Raw genomic sequence first — 18,992 nt, 5'->3', positions numbered from 1 at the left:
CACTGCTATAGACACCCCTAAAATTCCAGTGTGGTGTGGTATCTTGTGCATGACTGCACAACATTATCTCATACTGTTGTACTGCACAAGTTCTTTTCCCTGTGGGAAAGCTATTAAGATTTATTGTTATGTATTTTCTTTTTTAAATTTATGATTATCACATGAGGATAACTGTTTTTGAATATAGAATGTTTTAAAATCTTTATTTTTGTAATCACAGATGTATTCAGTTATTAGTATGTATTAGTAATTTTTGTTACCACTTTGAGGAATATTGAGAAATAATGTATTTTTAATTTTATGATTTATAACGTTACGGCATGGACAAGTATGTGATTAAAGTTCCACATGACTCAAAGATAGTGCAGAAAACTCAAAGTAGAGATTTAAAACAAGGAACGTTAGAATCATTAAAGGTATGTGTATAACATTAATGTTTGATTAAATTTTTGAAAATAATCTAATCAGGAATTTCTGATTAATTTCCTGGCAGGCACATTGATACTAAAAATAATAATTAATAAATAAATTAAAACATGAGTGAATTTTTTTGATATTCATTCATCATTCCCATATTCTTTCACTTTTGATCATTAAAATCTTAAATAATGAATCACAATCAAAGTCAAGTCTAATGAGGAGAATGTAGGAAAAAACAGGAACATTGTGTACAAAATACAATGTTTTCACTGTTCGTTGCCCAATTGTCAATCCCACGTATACCACAGTCTGTGATAGCTCACCTTGGGTCATATTTCTTATAAATTTCATTGCATCTTTAATATTACTTTCAGTTATTTAAAAATTTTTAAAAATGCTAAAAATATATGCAGGTGATTTGCTATACTTTATTATTATTAATGTAATTAATATAAATTTTCTATATGTATGAAACCATACCCTGTTTAATTATGACATCTAAATGCTCTTCAACAGCAAATGATAGTTTCATGTTAGAAAAGAAAAAGACTAAAAGCATGATGTTGGAGAAAAGTTGAGCATTATACCCATTAATATGAGAATTATTGTGAACGAGGTACTGGGTTTACATATATATGTATATGTATTAAGAATTTGGCAAACATGCATTAAAAGCATAAAGTGTGCATTACTAGCATTAAAAGCTTCTTATGAAACTTTTAATATGTAGAATGAGGAGATGGTTGAGCCACCAATTGTTTTCTTCTTTAGTAAAATTTTAAAGGTGTGTTTTGTATTAATGCAGTTTAAATCAACAGATTTGCTATCATTTATTAGCACACACTGTTATATACCCTGTATGTGATGCACTGCTATATTAAAGGAATACGGTATTGTGACACAAACAGTCATTAATTTTTCAGCAGGTGGAATGCAATATGACAGCACACAAATAAAATTCAATGCAGAATAATGAGTGATGGTGTAGCAAAGGTAGTTGCTGATGTGCTTGTTATATGTACATGAGATAGCAAGATGTCTTGCCATTGCAAAGAGAGGTTGTAAATTTTGAATTGATTTTAATTTTTAAAAGACAAAATTTTCTTTTAAAAATTTAAATTTTTAAAAGACCCTTCAGCCTCTGCTGTTTATAAAATCAAAATTGATTTTGATTTTATAAACAGCAGAGGCTGATAGGTTTGCAGCTTGCCAGCAGTCAAGCCAGTTGCCTTGTGAATGTAAGCAGATATAAAGAAGTAATGTTACCAATACTGAAGGGTTGCAAGTCAAATTTGTGGATGACAAAGAACTACATTAAGAATTATTTTTCAAAGATTAAAAATATATTAAAAGTCATGTAATATAAAAATGACATATTCCTGTATCATTTCCCTCTAGCATGCAGTGGTCATTCAGATGATCTGAATGCAGTAGTGTTTTGGGTGGACGCAGAGGTTTTATCTTTTAAAATTAGTATTTTGTTTGGTTTCTCTATTTTCCTTGATAGAGAAAAACCAATACATTTTCTTGAAAGGTTTGTCATTTAAATTCAGTGAAACTCTTAATTTTTGAGTGAACATAGAAGTGCAAGACAAAGTATGAAATCCTGCAATAGTTAGGCTTCATAGCTCTGAAGTCTGGATTAAAAGCTTCTACACTATTGGCATCCTTCATATTACATAATTAAGTTGCAATTTGATTGTCAGTTCTTACACTTAGGGTGCCTAGTCTACCCATTGATAATCTCAGGTTGTCACATACAGAGAATGAAGGTAGCAATCTACTGAGAATAAGCCGCAATATACTGGGTTTTTCCGTTAAGAGGCCCACCCAAATATAGGCCCATCTGGGCCTATATTTGGATTTTGTTTTCCAAATAGAAGCCCATGGGCGTTTATTGGGGACAAATAATAACGTGCTTTCTCATAACATACCATATATCCATATATCGGCGCTCTGCGCATGCCCAAGATGTCATTGCAATAGATGTGAACTGTACTTCTTTATTCGTTGTCAGAATATTTAACCCTAAAAATGGATAATAAAAAGTCTAGTAAACGAAAATCGTATACTATCCAGGAAAAACTAGTTTGTGACACGTTTAAAAGCGGGGGAAAGTCAAAATTCGATATCGCAACAAACAGGCATTGACAGGAAAAATCTTCGCCATTGGTTGCAACAGAAGCAGAATTATTGAAGCTTGTTAAAAAAAACGTAAACACAAACGTCTTGAGGGTGTAGGAAGGAAGGCATTTTATCCCGAAATTGAGAAAAAACTATTTGAATTTTTCAAAAAGGAACAAAATAACCACCGATCAGTTACCTATAACACATTGCGAAACTATATTTTCTCACCTTAAAATACCACTTGCTTTTAAAGTAAGCAACAAGTTCTTATTTGGATGGACCAGGAGACATCGGATTAGATCACGTAAAATAACTCATCATGGACCTGGATAATCGCGATCCAAAGGAAACGCAGGAATAAGTAAAGCAATACTTAATTCAAGTAAATAACGCTACAGCAGGAATGACAAGTGATCGTGTTTTTAATATGGATGAAACTCCATGTTACTTTGACATGGCAAGAGATTGCGCTCTTCACTTTGTTGGGAACAAAAATGTTGATGGTGCAGATACAGGGTTCAGAAAAAATCGATACACGGTCTGTTTGACAATATCATTGGATGGATGTATACTCCCACCTATGATTATTTTTCGTGGCTTAAAGAAAATTCCCAAAGTAACAATTCCCAGTGGTAAAGCAGTTGTTGCTGTAAACAAAAGCGGATCAATTGACACAAATCTACTGAAGACGTGGATGGATACTGTTTTCTGCAAGAGAGGATCTTATTTTAGTAACATTCCATCAGTAATTATTTGGGATTCTTATGGAACTCATAAGAAAGAAGAAATTTTAAAATATCTTTTTAAAAATTATGGCTCAAAGGCAGTAATAATTCCAGGAAAGACAACACACTACACGCAGCCCCTAGATGTTGCCATAAATTCCATTTCAAAGCTGCTATGAGAAAGGAATGTGATAATTGGGTAAGAGAAGAATCGCGATGTTGTGATTGTGGATAAGTCCCGACATTATCTGCGCCGCGCCTGTTTGGAATCGTTAAACACCAAATGCTCCAATACCTCAATGAACAGGAACAGTGGTTGTGAAGTCCACCCTATCACCGAAGCAATAGTCCTGTCCATTGACAAGCGCTGGCCACGTCCACATACATCACAGCCACAGGCTTCAACCTCAAACAATTAGCCACGCGCTTCACGTACCAGATTGGCAGTACACGCCTCCATTCTAACTGTCATTTTATGTTTTTGTTTCAACTGAAGAAGGTTGTCTAACCAACCGAAAGCTTTGTATGTTTCTATGTATATTTATTAAACCTGTTACAATTCGCTCTGAGAAAGCCGTAATTTATTTTACTAAGAGAAGAAACTGCTGAATTTACTCCAAAAGGATATAGAAAAAGACCATCTTACCAAAAGATTGTTGAAATGGTTATTTCTGCCTGTAATACAATCCAATCAAAATCAATTCAAAGAGCATTTGAATGTTGCGGCATTGCTGCAAATGGACAAGAAGTACCAGCGACCAATATATTAAATCAAAAGCGAATTATCCTTGAAAACAATCATGGACTTGAAATTGAATCTGATGATCTGGCTGCTAGTGATGGAAGTGATGAAGAATTAATGGAATTGGATGAAGACGAAAACAACAATTCTTCCACTACTAGCTTGGATTGCTCTGATACAACAGGTTCTGAATGAAAATTACTAATATAAATAATTCTCTTCTTGCAATTATTATTTTTCTTATATATTTATATTTTTTAAAGATAATAAGAATAATTTTTAATTTCATACTGTTCTATTGTTGCAATATTTAAAATAAAAATAACCTTTCATTAATCAAATAAATATTATTTCAAAATAAACCTGCTTCTATTTAGGGACAACATGAGAACCTTATAAATGCAAAAACCAAATACAAGCCCATGGGCTTCTTAATGGAAAAACCCAGTACTACTCTTTTGGGGAAGTGCTGCTTAAGAGTAGGCAACTGATTGTGAAGTATTCACAATGTGAGATGCAGTATAATGATGCATTTTGTGCAAACTTTCATTTGCGTTTATATACACAGCTATATTTGTACATGTACAAATGCTAGGTTTGGATGCCGGTAATTTAATCATAATAGCGATACGTTGAACTTCTGTTGTGAAATACTTTCTCTCATAATTCTTTTTCAAATAAGTGTAATTTTAAATGAAATTCAAATGCACTTAACTATATATGTTATTCCAGATGTTCTTGTACAAGAACAAATTAATGACCAAATGTGAGCATCATAATGTAATCCTCATGTGGGCAATTTTTTTTTTTTTTTTTTTTTTTATTTTAACTGAACACATTTCATGGCACCATTTTTCTGCCCATTGGGTAGAAAGGGGGGTGCACAACCTGAACAATCTGGATGGTCTTCCACTTAGGTTGGACTTAAACTCAAGCTGAGTCTAACACTGAAGAATGAGCTTAATACACCAGAATTAGGCGTAATAGTTAGAACTAATACTGGTTATTTCATGGTAATGTTTAAAGTGCTGCTGAAATAAGTTGGTTATTTTTTAAAAGAAATTGAAGTAGAACACCTAAATGAGATAATGTTTAGAATTCATATCGGGCATTTAATAATATTTAGAATTCTGCCAAAATAAATTGGATATTTTTAAACAGTAATTCAAAAATCTATTAAATATGTAGTAATGCTGTTTTATATCCCATTTAATATTTTTGACTTTAATTTCTTTTAAATAACCAATTTATTTCAGTGGGATTTTAAATATCACAATTAACATTTACATGTATCAATTCTATATTGTTACTCTAAGATTGGTCATTTAATAATTAAATTGCTGCAAAATAAATTACTTTTAAAAAATTAAAGTCTGAGACATATGAGATATAACATTAAATGTCGAGTGACTACTACAGAATTTGAAGTACTGGCTAAGTCATCAAATGTGGACGTTGTAGGGATAGGGATGTTGTAGGTTGTAGAGATGCAGAATTTGAATGTGGGGAGTATAATGTGTGCAGAAAGGAGAGACAGGATAGGAGGGGTGGGTGAGTAATGCTCTTAGTTAAGAAGCACATAAAATTTAAGTCAGTGCAACCATTTTACATTGGGGGACCAGTGCATTGTTGAGTCAGTTTGGTGTGACATAAGTGGCAGGAAAACAATAATTAGAGCAGGAATGTACTACAGACAAATGAATGTGATGAACATATATACAGAGAAATAGTGGGCCAGTAAATCAGATTGTCTTATAATGCAGAATTTTAACTTTGCAGATATTGACTGGAACGTGTGGATTGGTCATTCACGCAGTAGTAAGACTTTTGTGGATTTATTGGATAATTGTTTTCCACACCAGCATGTTAGAGATGCAACAAGTGAAAGTAATAGTCTTGATCTGATTATCAGCAGTGACTTGTCATGCATTAAGAATCTTAAAATGAAAGCACCATTAAGTAGTAGTGATCATAGTATAGTTATGGGGGATTTACTTAATACAATCAAAAGCAAGAGGAAGGGTTTTTGTAAAGGTGACTTTTGTCACCTCAGTTTTTAAATTCTATGCAGTGGGACAATGTGATAATATTACCAACAGCAAATTCCAAATGGGAATCATTCAGGGAAGTAATCATAGAAGCAGCTTGGCTTTCTATACCAACTAAGAAATACTGTTCAAGGCATAGATCTAAATGGATATCAGATGAACTGATGAGACTTGTGGCAGAGGAGAAAAATACATAGGATGCATATAAAGAATCAGGTGATACAGAGGCGTACAGTGGATATAAACCATTCTGCAATGAAGTTACAAATGGTGTTAGGCAAGCTAAGGTAGATTACAAGAAGTCTCTGGCAAAAAAATATGAAGAAAAGAAGGAAGAGGATAAATCATCGCTTCATTAGATATGAATGGTTTGACTGTTGATGATCTTGCTCAGGTTTCTGACAAATAATAGATAGTTTGCATCTATATTCATGCATGAGATATTCTTTAGGGGTGGGAATTCTGAAACTATCAAATTCTAACTGGGAGCTAAGTGATTTTCTGATAACAGAGATGGAAAAAATGCTGAAGTTAAACATAAAAAAGAGGCACCTGGGTAGATGGGATCTATCCAGTTATATTAAGGCAGGCAGCAAAAGAGGTAAGCAAACCTTTAGCCATAATTATTAGAGGATCCTTGGATTCAAAATTTTGAAGTCACTGGTTAAAGTAGTAATGCAGGATCAAAAAGACAGGAGTGTCATATTGCATTCACAGCATGGACTTTGTTAAGGGACAATCTTGTCTGACTGATCTGAGGGATGGTTGAGTGGGAGAAGGCAAAGAGGGGTTATCAGTAGACATTGCCCTTTTTGGTTTTCTGTTATTATACTGAAGTTATTCAAGGTTCAAATCTGGGCTAATTGTTTTCTATATTTATTAAAGATATTAACGAAGGCATGTCAGGCTTAATGTCTCAGGTAGCAGGGTAGTTAACAACAGTAATCAGTCTGCTACTGTAACAGCAGCTGGAAAAATTAGGCAAATGGGCTGAGAAGTGTCAATTGAAAACATTGACAAATGCAACCTACTGCATATGTGTAGCAGCACCTCAGAATGAATACAAACTGTGTGGTTACCAAACTTGGGTGGGGGAGAATGAAAATGACCTGGGGGTAATTGTGTGGACAGACACGAAGTTCTCTGAGCAGTGCAAAACCAGTTAGGACAGCTCATGGTATGGTCATTAGGATGGTTTTGTAAATGATATACTGCTGGAAGTTTCTAGCAGTATATCATTGACAAAACCATCAGGTTTAAGGCAGCAGGGATAAGGAGGTGATTATCTTGTTGTATAAAGCAATGGTTAGGCCACAGAATGCCTCATTTTAGGAAAGATGTAGATTTGTTGGAACAGGTGCAGAGAAGAGCAACAAGATTAATAATTGCAATAGAAAGACCCTTATACAAGGAAAGGCTTCAGTTCTGTAAATTGCAGTGTCTGGAGACTAGGCACCCATGAGGTGATCTGATTTTGGTGTTTAAGGCTTTGAATGGATTGAACAAGCTCAATGCTATTGGCCACACACATGATGGGACATAAATTTGAAATCAAGAAAGGATGGTTGTAGGATAGATGTTTAGAAATTTGCCTTTGCCTGGTGGGTAGTTGATTGCTTGAACAAACTTACATATGTTGTTGTGGAAGTGGATAATTTGATTAAATTCAAGGGAAGAACTAAACAAACTATTAGAGGCGATGAACAGCTGATGTGGGAAGTGTTGCTGTAAGCTTGCTTTTTTTGCATTATTTTCCATTATTAATACAAATAATAATACAGGCAGTTTAGTGTTGGAGAAAATATGCTTAGTCAAGGTGACTAATGAGAGAGTCTGGTGACCTCGTGTGTCTGTTTGCAGTATTGGAATTTGTAAAAAAATTAAAAGTATGTGCATTTAGTGATATGAAATGAAAGATTGGAGACACTTGGCAGAGTTAACATTTGCTGGCTGATAAAATAAATGTGTGCCATATTTATTTAATCAGCCATCACATGCTATTAATATTGCTATTTTACTACACCTTATAGTTTACTGTCTTCAGTGCTTAAATTTATTCACCACATCATAGTAGCCTATCAGGTAGGTTATACAAGACTGCCACTTAACAAATCCAAGCTGTGACTGCAGTATAATTGCATTCCTATCCAGATGGTCCTGCATCACTTCTTTAACCAGTGATTCCATTATCATTATTTTTCCCTGGAACAGATGCTAAGCTAACAGGTCTGTAATTACTCATGTCACCGTTTGATCCCCTCTATGAATTGAGGATACATTTGCACATCTCCAGTCCTTAGGGACCTCCCCTGAATCCAACGATGCTCTCATAATTATGGCTACAGGCTTGCTTACCTTCTTTGCTGCTTCTCTTAATATTATTGGATAGATCCCATCCATCCCAGGTGCCTTTTTTATGTTCAGCTTCAACAATTTGTCATCCACTTTCCTTTCAGTTATTGTCAAGTCATTTAGCTCCCCATTGGAATTTGATAAACTTCTGTCCTCCCCTCCCCTAAAGAATTCCTCATGTGTGAATATAGATGTAAAATACTTATTGAGTTTGGCCGCAACCTAAGCAGGGGCATCAACAGCTAACCCATAGACATCGAGTGGCCCAATGTGATTCAATCCCTTCCTTCTATTAATATAAGCAGTTTTTGTTGTTTTTCTTTTGGTGTGCATAAGTATATACACCGATGAACCAAAACATTATGACCAATGAGTCGTTATGCAAATCGAAGCAGCTGTAGGTGAACTATGGTGCATGTGCTGGTTGGGACACAGTATAAAAAACACCTGGTACTGAGCTTTGTTAATCAGTGTTACTCTTGTTCTTCAGATGGGAAAGGCAGCAGACTTAAGTGAGTTTGACAAAGGCCAAATTGTAATGGCCAGACGACTGGGTCAGAGCATATCCGAAACAGCACGGCTGGTAGGATGCTCACAGTCAGCTATGGTTAGTACCTACCGAAAGTGGTCCAATGAGGGGGAAACCCATGAACCGCTGCCGAGGTGTTGGAAGACCACGGCTCATCGATGCTCGAGGTGAGCGAAGGCTCTCCCGGATGGTACGTGGCTACAGAAGGATGACTGTGGTATAACTAGCCGGTAAATGGAATGCTCGTGACGGGAGTAATGTGTCACAACACACAGTACATTGAACCCTGCTGAAAATGGGGCTGCGTAGCTGCAGCCGATCTGAGTGCCCATGCTAACCACAGTTCACCAGCGACAGCGCCTACAGTGGGCACGCGAGCATCGAAACTGGACCTTGAGTGATTGGAAGAAGGTTGTCTGGTCCGACGAATCACATTTCCTGTTGCACCATGTGGACGGCCGGGTATGTATGCGTCATTTACCTGGGGAAATGATGGCGCCTGGATGCACCGTGGGATGAAAACAAGCCAGTGGCAGCGGAGTATTAGTATTAATAATGGCTGCATGGTGCAAGAAAGCCTATTGCTTATGCTGCACCCGCCCAAAAAAAAAAAAAAACCCTGAATAGAACAATGATAAAAAAAAAAATATATAAATAATAATTAATAAAAGAAAAGGAAATTAAACCTATCATCCTATGCGCTTCCCTGACCCGAAGGTACTATCCAGATGACCTTTGAATTTCACCAAACTGTCAGCCTCTACCACCCATGTAGGCAACTTATTCCAATAATTTATAACTCGCTGGCTAAAATAAAACTTCCTGCAGTCCAATCTAAACATTTCTCCCCGTAACTTGAATTTATGTCCCCTATTTCTAGCATCATTTATAATCTTCAAAATTTCGTTCTCATTCATTTTACTTATGCCTTACTTATTTTACAGAGCCTTAAACACCTCAATAAAATCTCCTCTAAGGTATCTAGTTTCCAAACTCTGCAACCCACATATTTGAAGTCTTCATAAGGACGCCCTTTTGCCGATCTCACCAGGCGAGTTACCCGTCTTTGCACCCTTTCAAGAAGCTCGATGTCTTTCTTTAGGTGCGGTCTCCATATTTGAACACAGTATTCCAAGTGTGGGCTAACAAAAGCTTTATATAATGGGATTATCATGTTCCTATTTCTACTTGCAAAAGTTTGATAGATCATCGATAGGACACCATGGGCCTTCCTTGCAACCTGTTTACAATGCTCAGAGAATTTCATGTCTGACCGTATCGTAACACCCAAGTCCTTTTCCTCTAGTACTGGGTTTAGTTGAACTCCACCAAGTGAATAAGTTATTTTGGGATTACTGTTTCCCAGGTGTTAATACCTTACACTTTGTTGGATTAAAGCATAGCTGCCATTTTTCTGACCATTCCTGAAGTCTATCTAGGTCTCTCTGAAGAAGCTCAGCTTGACAGTGATCATTAATCATCTGCAGATTTAGACATCACGCCCTCTATCCCTTCATCGATGTCGTTTATGAAAATTTAAAACAACAGTGGTAATAATACTGATCCTTGGGGAACCCCACTTCTTACATCAACCCAATCTGAGGAATAGCCATTTATCACAACCCTCTGCCTTCTGCCCTGAAGCCATCCTGCTATCCATCTAAGGATTTTCCCAGGGATTCCAACCTGTTCTAGCTCATAAAGCAACCGCTCATGTGGGACTGAGTCAAAAGCTTTGCTGAAATCTAAATAAACAATGTCGAAATTATTCCCTATATCCAGCTCATGAGGGAGGCGCCTCCGTAGCCAGGTGGGAAGGAGCAGCAGTGCGTAGCACACGCTTCTTGATTAGACCGGGGTTCGAGCCCATCACCACCAAATACGGAGGATGCGGAAAGGTCGTGGAATGACCACCGCATATTCCCGGAGCAATATGGCCTTAGTTGCTAATGCTCCTAAAAACCAAATAACAACAACAACCAAACACGGAGGATGCGGAAAGGTCAGGCAATGACCACCGCATATCCCCGGAGAAATATGGCCTTGGTTGCTAATGCTCCTAAAAACCAAATAACAACAACAGCTCATGAGCGACCCTTTCAAAATAGCGAACCAGATTTGTTAAACATGATTTTCCCTTTACAAAATCATGCTGAGTATCCTTGAGAATTTCAATTCGATCCAAATGATCCTGAATTCCACCCTTGATCATTGCCTCCATGATTTTCCTTTCAAACTTTCTCTTGAGGAAGTTTGTGATAACCACTAAACAGTAGAACCCCAATAAAACTTCTCAATTCATCGGCACTAAGCGAAAAATTTGGGTAATTTTTTTGTTGTGTGTACAATGTGCTTTGCTCTACTATGTGATCAATAATGCCTTGAGAGAAAAACTCTTCGAAAATTTCAACTGCTGTTTTACCGTATAACAGAGATGTAACATTTTCAAAATTATTTTGGGATAAACTGTTCGTCTCAGTGTACTGTATATGATTCTTTGTCCACTCTGGTGTTTTTCCTTTTATATGACTTGTTTTTGCAACTGTTTGAGAAATTGATTTTCTGTATTTATTGCGAGATTCTGATAGGCTTGAAAAGCTTCCTGATGTATCTTCATTACGCAGAAGATGGTTCGTCACTTTACACAGCTTATTTTTTTTACAGCCAGTGCGTTGTCATCGCTGCTCAATTCAGATTCATCATTTATAGGTGTAAATAACTCTAGGGTACCTGCAACATCTTCCACTTCTTCCTTCTCCTTCAAGATTATTTTCTTCAAAATTCTCTGTGTCAGTTAGCTCATCAGAATCTGGAGGATTGATTGGAACATCAACATCATTGTTATCCCTGTCTTCCCAAAATGCAGGATCCGCAAACATTTCCTCTATCTCTTTTGTAGTTAGATATTTTCTAACAGTGTACTTTCCACTGCTCATGGCTTTGTTATATAATATTTTTACAAAGGTAAACCACTAAAATTTCGTTTTGACTCGAGAAACATCCACGTGCTTGCTGATGTTATTTTCAGCCAATGTCCTAAAAATGGGACATCAACATAAATAACAAATTTACAATAAATAATAGTGTAGATGGCTTACCCTTTTAGTTGAATCACAGAAAGCAACTATTCTAGAATATATTTCTAGAGCCCTTATAGTGTTTGAAAAAAACAGAGAAACTTTTATACACTTATCTTTCTTATGACACACACATGCTTGAAAACGAAAAACTTGTAAATGCTTTCTGTCCTAACTTTTTGTATTTCAGTGCCATCTGACAATAAACGCCGTGATTATAGATCAGTTTCAAACTACTGTGCTTCCTGTAATCCAGTTTTCTGCATTTCCATTATTTTTATTTTCATTAAAAGTTGCGTTCCATAAATGGGACAATGGCTGTTAATGGGTTAAAGGACATACAGACATAAGATGGTTGTCCAAAGAACGAGCTATTAAGTCGTTGTTCTTACAAATAACAAAAGTTCGTATAGTCTTAATTAATATTGAAGGTACGTCTGCAAATGCAGAAACTATCAGTATTGCTTAAAGTCTGCTTTTTTATGTAGATTGGCTATATGGAATAAAATTCTTCATAATACTGACTGTGTAATAAAGCATTACAAGCTAAAAAGTTTTACATACGTAACTCTTCCCAATTAATAAGTGGATTGATAAAATATCTCCAAGAAATATGTGAAAGTGAATTTCAAGATATTTTCGGATATTCTGCTACCACAGTAGAAAAAAATACTATACCAGTTACATTTCTAGATGAAAGAAGAGGAAAGAAAAAAACAAAATGACACTGAATCTTCAGATGATTTCAATTCATCTTCTGAAAAACAATTTTGTATTGAAATTAAATGTGTTTTGGATATTCTATGATTGATTTACTAGATTTGAAAAACTGAATACTATTTTTTCATATTTTGATTTTCTGTTTACTTCACTCACATTAATTAATAAACCTGACTTGCGGAAGGCTGCTTCCGACCTTGCATTAAAATACAACAGATTTAAATGCATCAAATATTTCAACAGAAATTGAAAATTTCAAAATCATGTTTTATCAGTTCTGCAGGATATAAAATCTGTAACCCTCCCCTTTCAACTTCTCCAATTCATTTGTGAGTACTGTCTAATAGAATCTTATTGAAACATAGAAAGTGTTATGATTTTTCTTACCCTGCCTGTAACAGTAGCTTCTTGTGAAAGCTCCTTCAATAAACTTAAATTTTTGACTAAAAGTCATTTTAGATCAACAACTGGACAAGAATGACTAACAAACATATCAATTCTTTACTTATGTAAACTCTAGAAGGAAGGGGATGAATCAGATTGGTCCACTTGAGATCGATGGGTCAACTGTTGATGACCCTGCTCAGGTAGCTAACAAACTAAATGAATATTTTGCATCGACATTCACACATGAGGAGTTATTCAGCGAGGGGAATGCCAGAGGTGTATTCAACTCTAGCAGTAAGCTAGAGAATCTTGTAATAACTGAGAGCAAAGTGGAGGAGAAATTGTTGAAGATAAACACAAGAAAGGCACCTGGGGTGGATGGGATCTATCCAGTTATATTAAAGGAGGCAGCAAAAGAAGTAAGCAAACCCTTAGCCATAATTATGAGAGCTTCATTGGACTCAGGGGAGGTACCCATGGACTGGAGATGTGCAAATGTGACCCCAATTCACAAAGGGGGATCAAAGGCTGACACAAGTAATTATAGACCTGTGAGTTTAACTTCTGTTCCCGGAAAATTAATGGAGGCACTGGTTAAAGAAGCACTGCAGGATCATCTAGACAAGACTTCAGTTATAGCTAGGACACAGCATGGTTTTGTTAAGGGTAAGTCTTGCCTGACCAATTTGATTGGATACTATGATGCAGTCACAAAAGAACTGGATGCAGGGAATAACTTTGATATTATATATTTGGATCTTAGAAAGGCTTTTGATACTGTTGCACATGGAAGACTGCTGCACAAATTGGAGCAGTGTGGCATTGGAGGCAAATTGCTGCTATGGATAAAGGGGTGGTTGAGGGGGAGAAGACAGAGAGTGGTAATCAATGGACACTGCTCATCGTGGACTAATGTTATTAGTGGAGTCCCTCAGGGTTCAGTGTTGGGTCCTTTATTGTTTTCTGTATTTATAAATGATATTGATGATGGTATATCAGGCTTAATGTCCAAGTTTGCAGACGATACGAAGGTTGGCAGGGTTGTCAAGGACACTACTGACACTATGCTGCTGCAACAGGATTTGGAAAGGTTGAGCATTGGGCTTCGAGGTGGCAAATGAAGTTTAACATTGACAAATGTAAAGTACTACATATGGGAAACAGCAACCCCAGAGCAACGTATCAACTGTGTGGTACTACACTGACAGTGGTAGAGAGTGAAAGGGACCTGGGGGTGGTTGTGCAGGCAGATATGAAGTTCTCTGAGCAGTGCAGACGGGCTGCAAGAGTAGCTCATGGTGTATTGTCAATGATATATAGAAATTTTTCTAGCAGGGATAAGGAGGTGATTATTCCCTTGTATAAGGCAATGGTCAGGCCACACCTAGAGTACTGTATACAGGCCTGGAGGCCTCATTTCAAGAAGGATGTAGAGCTGCTGGAATGAGTACAGAGAAGGGCAACTAGATTGGTGAATGGGACAAAGGGGTGCTCTTACGAAGAAAGGCTTAAGTTTTGCGAATTACAGTGTCTGGAAACTAGGCACCAGCGAGGTGATCTGATAGAGGTGTACAAAGCCTTGAATGGTTTGAGCATGCTCAATGCTGATGGGATTCTTCTCTTGCTCAGAATAATCACCTGAGAGGGCATAAATTCAAATTGAGGAAAGACAGATGTAGGATAGATGTGCGGAAATTTGCCTTTAGCCAGCGGGTGGTTGGTAGGTGGAACAGACTTCCATCCCTTGTCGTGGAAGTTGATAGCCTAAATAAGTTTAAGGCTCAGCTGGACAGGTATTTCGAACGAACAGAGGGGTGAAGTGGAAGTGGTTATTTTTATTTATTTATGTTACTTTTTTTTTTTTTTTTTTGGCTGATGCTGCATAAGCTTGCTTTCTTGCATCAAATGCCTCTGCTAATGCTAATGCTAATTATATCCATTGAAAATCATGTTGCACAAAACAAATTATGATAAAATTATTGAGTTTGCTTTGGCAACAGGGAGAAAAATTAAATTAAAACAATACATCTTCATTGCATATTTTTAGTTTATGTTATAATATTAAAAGTATTCTATAGTATATTTCACAATATTTTATTTCTATGATTTTATTCTAGATATATAAACATAAACTATCTGTAATATCTATGATTTTTTTTTTTATTTCTTTGTAGTTTATATAGAAACAAAGTCTCTGTAGATATAAACAAATATTTGTAAGTTTCTTTTTCTTTAATATTTTTGTTTTGTTATATTCACTGTATTATTTAAATAAATTTATAAAGATTGGCTACCTTCATATAGTGGGGGTGTACTTATATTACTTTTGCCCCAGGTGCAGGATTCCTAGTTCCATCTCTGGATAACAGTAATTAGTACCACTACTTAAACTAATATAAAATAAAAACTAATAATACAATCCTAACACTAATAATACTAGTAGGTGGTAGATTACTCTCAACTGATGCAATACCACTGTGCCTTTGCTATTGGAGGCTTCAAGTGGTGAAACCCATGTTTAGTCTTGAGAGTAAAGTTTCTGGCATCTCCCTGCTCCATTTCCTTCAACCCACTCAAGATACTAAGTACTATGGTTTTGATACCCTTCATGTTTGGGGTTTTCAAAAAAAAAAAAAAAAGAATGTAAATAGAAGAATATCTGTATATGATTTATTAGATTATAATACACAAAGCGAAAAATGAGTTATCAAAGAAAAGTTTCCGAGAATTGTTTTGAATTTATTTATGTTTAGCTGAAAGATGATTTCTTTTTAATTTTTTTCAAACAGTAAAAATAATTGATAATTTCCAATTTTAAAATTTTAGGGTGTTGTGGTAATAGAAGATATTTTGCGACATAGAGCAGTTTTGGAATGGAAAGATCAAGCTGCAAGTGAACTTCTAAACACTTTAACTGAACTTGAAAAGAAAAGGCCCTCTAAAGAAATTCTTCTGTCTACTAAGATTGGTAAGTCCTGCATTCCTTAAGTGTACATAATTACTTTAGTAAAAATAATGGTTATATTTTTGCTGCTGAGCTACTAAATGCACAATGAGCATATATGAGAAAACAGATCATACTTATCTGTTAATTTTATATAGATTTTGAAGTTTCTAAAATTCATGGTGTTTCTGGGTTCACTTTTATTGCTAATTTTAAGAATCCAACCCATTTTTACCTATCACGTACAGCTTTTTTACAAACAGAATTGTTTTCTTAGATACACATTCCATGTATACACAATATGCATACTATCTACTTTTTGACTGACAGGTATCGACTTGGCCAGATGTCTTTAGACAAGCTTGTAAAAGCCTGCAAAGTATTTCTTTTGCATTCAGTTGTTTTCTGGTGCAGTCATGCTAACTAGTATCTGCTTCTAACATGATTTTTATAATCTGTGTTTTTGACAATGGCAACTCGCAGTTGTGTGAACAATTCAACTCTATTTTGTTACATTGCAGTAACTGTCTTGTGGCAAAAGAAAGTAAGAATATAACATCATATGTGAAAAATGTCTATCTGGTCCTCTGCTTCTGACACACATTTCAAGTCCCTCTTAGAATTGAATATTGTCTTTTGACAATGGCTTAGCAGAGTTTCTGGTGACCCCTTCACTATCTCAAGGGCTATTCTCTACTCAAACCTTAGTATTACACCCTGGATGCAGCAGATAATTAATAGAAATATACATACCCTCTCACAAATTCTCTCAGGTAGATAGAGGTGCCAGCTTTAGGTGTTATTGGCATGTTCCACAACTAGACGAAATCGTGGGGCAAATCTCCACTTGGCACAATTACGCTAACTCTGCATGGTTTTCGATGTTTGTAAACTAATAGCTGTTTTTAATTCAGTTTTTCACAATGATTTCAGAAATGTTATTTGTTTTTTTCTGTCGCTTACCATTACCGTTCTTTCACAAATCACTTAAGTTGACGTCTTGAGTTGTATCATTGAATACATTAAGCTAGGAGTAAATGTTGGGAATTTGTGAACTAAATCTTCACATGTTGACAATACTGCTTTCAGTCATTTGTTTCTTGACCTTGAGAACTCCATGCAGCAGTGTTTGTCAGTCATCAAGTTGCATTTTACTAGTAGGTTTCTAGCTTTTCTGGGCAGTAGTCTATGTGAGAGTGTAAAAAATGCACCTTGATACACATGTTGCAGCCCAGCTTCTTGAAGTTTGCCAACCTATTTAACTATACTCTTGTAATCTGGATCCTTGTTGTTCCTAAGAAGTTCTCAACAACAGACCTGAAGCTAATCCATGCCTGTTTTTCACTCAACAGTGTAAACATTGTTGCTCACTTTCTTCTTGAGGTTATTGTGTCAAACTTGTTGAAAAGTGAGTAAAATGTCTTCGTGCAAGTGTTTGAGCAATCTAAACTTATTTTGTTATATTTATGGAAGTTGTGTAGTCCTCAAGCAAAGACAGGATATTACAGAATTTTTAAGAAATGTGTATTGTGCTTATTTTGGAATGAAACTTGGTAACCAAAATAAATAATGGGCTCCACATAAAGTTTGCCAAACCTGTGTTGAAGCGTTGTGATTGTGGAAAAATAGTAAAAAAGAAGGCTATGCCATTTGCAATTCCCATGATTTGGCAGAGTCTACAAATCACTGTGATGACCATTACTTTTGCTTGGTTAGTGTAGTGGGATACAATGCAAAGAGTAAGAAGGACATTGTGCATCCTAATATTCCTTCTGCCATTAGTCAGCAACTTGAAGTTGACAAATATTAAGTACATGGTTAGTTGGTCTGTGCTGACTTTAATGTGACAGGCATGCTACTTGGACAGCATTCTGGCCACACAAAAATGACTTGCTTACTGTGTGAGTGGGACAGTCGAGCAAGTAGCAAGCACTGGTCAAGGAGGGACAGTTTGCCTGGATCAAAGAACATAGTTCATAAATCACTGGTGGACCCCAAAACCTTTGCACATCAAAGTAGGTTTGATGAAACAGTTTGTGAAAGCTTAAGCTAAAAGAAGGTATTTTTGTTAGACCTCGCAAACTGATGAGGGAACTATGAATAAAAGAGAAAAACAGGCATGGATTAACTTCAGGACTTCTTAGGAACAACAAGGATCCAGACTACAAGAGTATAGTTAAATAGGTTGGCAAACTTCAAGAAGCTGGGCTGCAACATGGGTATCAAAGGTGCATTTTTTACACTCTCACATAGACTACTGCCCAGAAAATCTAGGAACCTACTAGTAAAATGCAACTTGATGACTGACTATTTCTAGATGCTGGAGAGGAATTGAAAAGTAGAAGGATCAGCAAGAAAATCAATGAAATGAAAATTTGACCCATTGTATATCATAGGTGCATTTAGTGGACATTTTACCACACTGCCCTTTCTAATAGTATTTTCAACATGTATTTAAATATAAAAGTCTGGTAAAAGTAGGATTTTATTATAATTTTCAGTGCACAAAATTAATAAAAATTTGTGAAAAAACAAATTTCTCTCATGGCCTTTGAAGAAACCAGATGTGATGGAAACAGACAGAAGCCATTTTTGAAATCAGCATTAGAAAATGATTTTCTGAGAAAACATTGCTGAAATTTTTTTCAAAATGCAGAATAGTGATTAATAATCTTGAAGACTTTTGAAGATTCCCAGCAAATACAATAAAGACATTTGTTTTTCATGCTGAAAAATTCTGTGAGGATGTAGCATACTAAAAGGAGATTTAGGCCTGACGTAGCCGAGTGGTCAGGAGCGAGAGGGCATAGCACGCGCTCCTTGAGTGGACCGGGGTTTAAGCCCATGACTACTAAATACGATAAATATTTGTATTGACGATTTATTGTAAACTCTACTGACTTGGTTGTCGTGCCGGAGTA

The 18,992-nt window shown here is 36.0% G+C and overlaps 1 protein-coding gene across 2 annotated transcripts in view; it reads left to right on the top strand.

Moving 5' to 3' along the window:
• The first annotated feature begins 303 nt into the window (after positions 1 to 303).
• LOC150087217 (transcription elongation factor A N-terminal and central domain-containing protein 2-like) overlaps positions 304 to 18,992 on the top strand; it is a 43,627-nt gene continuing 24,938 nt past the window's right edge. For both annotated transcript variants that reach the window (XM_090371892.1, XM_090371893.1), the window contains exons 1-2: positions 304 to 416; positions 15,954 to 16,095. In XM_090371892.1, the coding sequence (XP_090228018.1) occupies positions 321 to 416; positions 15,954 to 16,095 (238 nt within the window). In that variant the 5' untranslated portion in view covers positions 304 to 320. The remainder of the gene's footprint in view (positions 417 to 15,953; positions 16,096 to 18,992) is intronic.

The sequence above is a fragment of the Mastigoproctus giganteus genome, chromosome 4 (assembly GCF_048544385.1).
Source record: "Mastigoproctus giganteus isolate SK-2022 chromosome 4, ASM4854438v1, whole genome shotgun sequence".
Taxonomy (NCBI): Eukaryota; Metazoa; Arthropoda; class Arachnida; order Uropygi; family Thelyphonidae; genus Mastigoproctus; species Mastigoproctus giganteus.
This window is presented reverse-complemented; position numbering and strand designations above follow the sequence as displayed.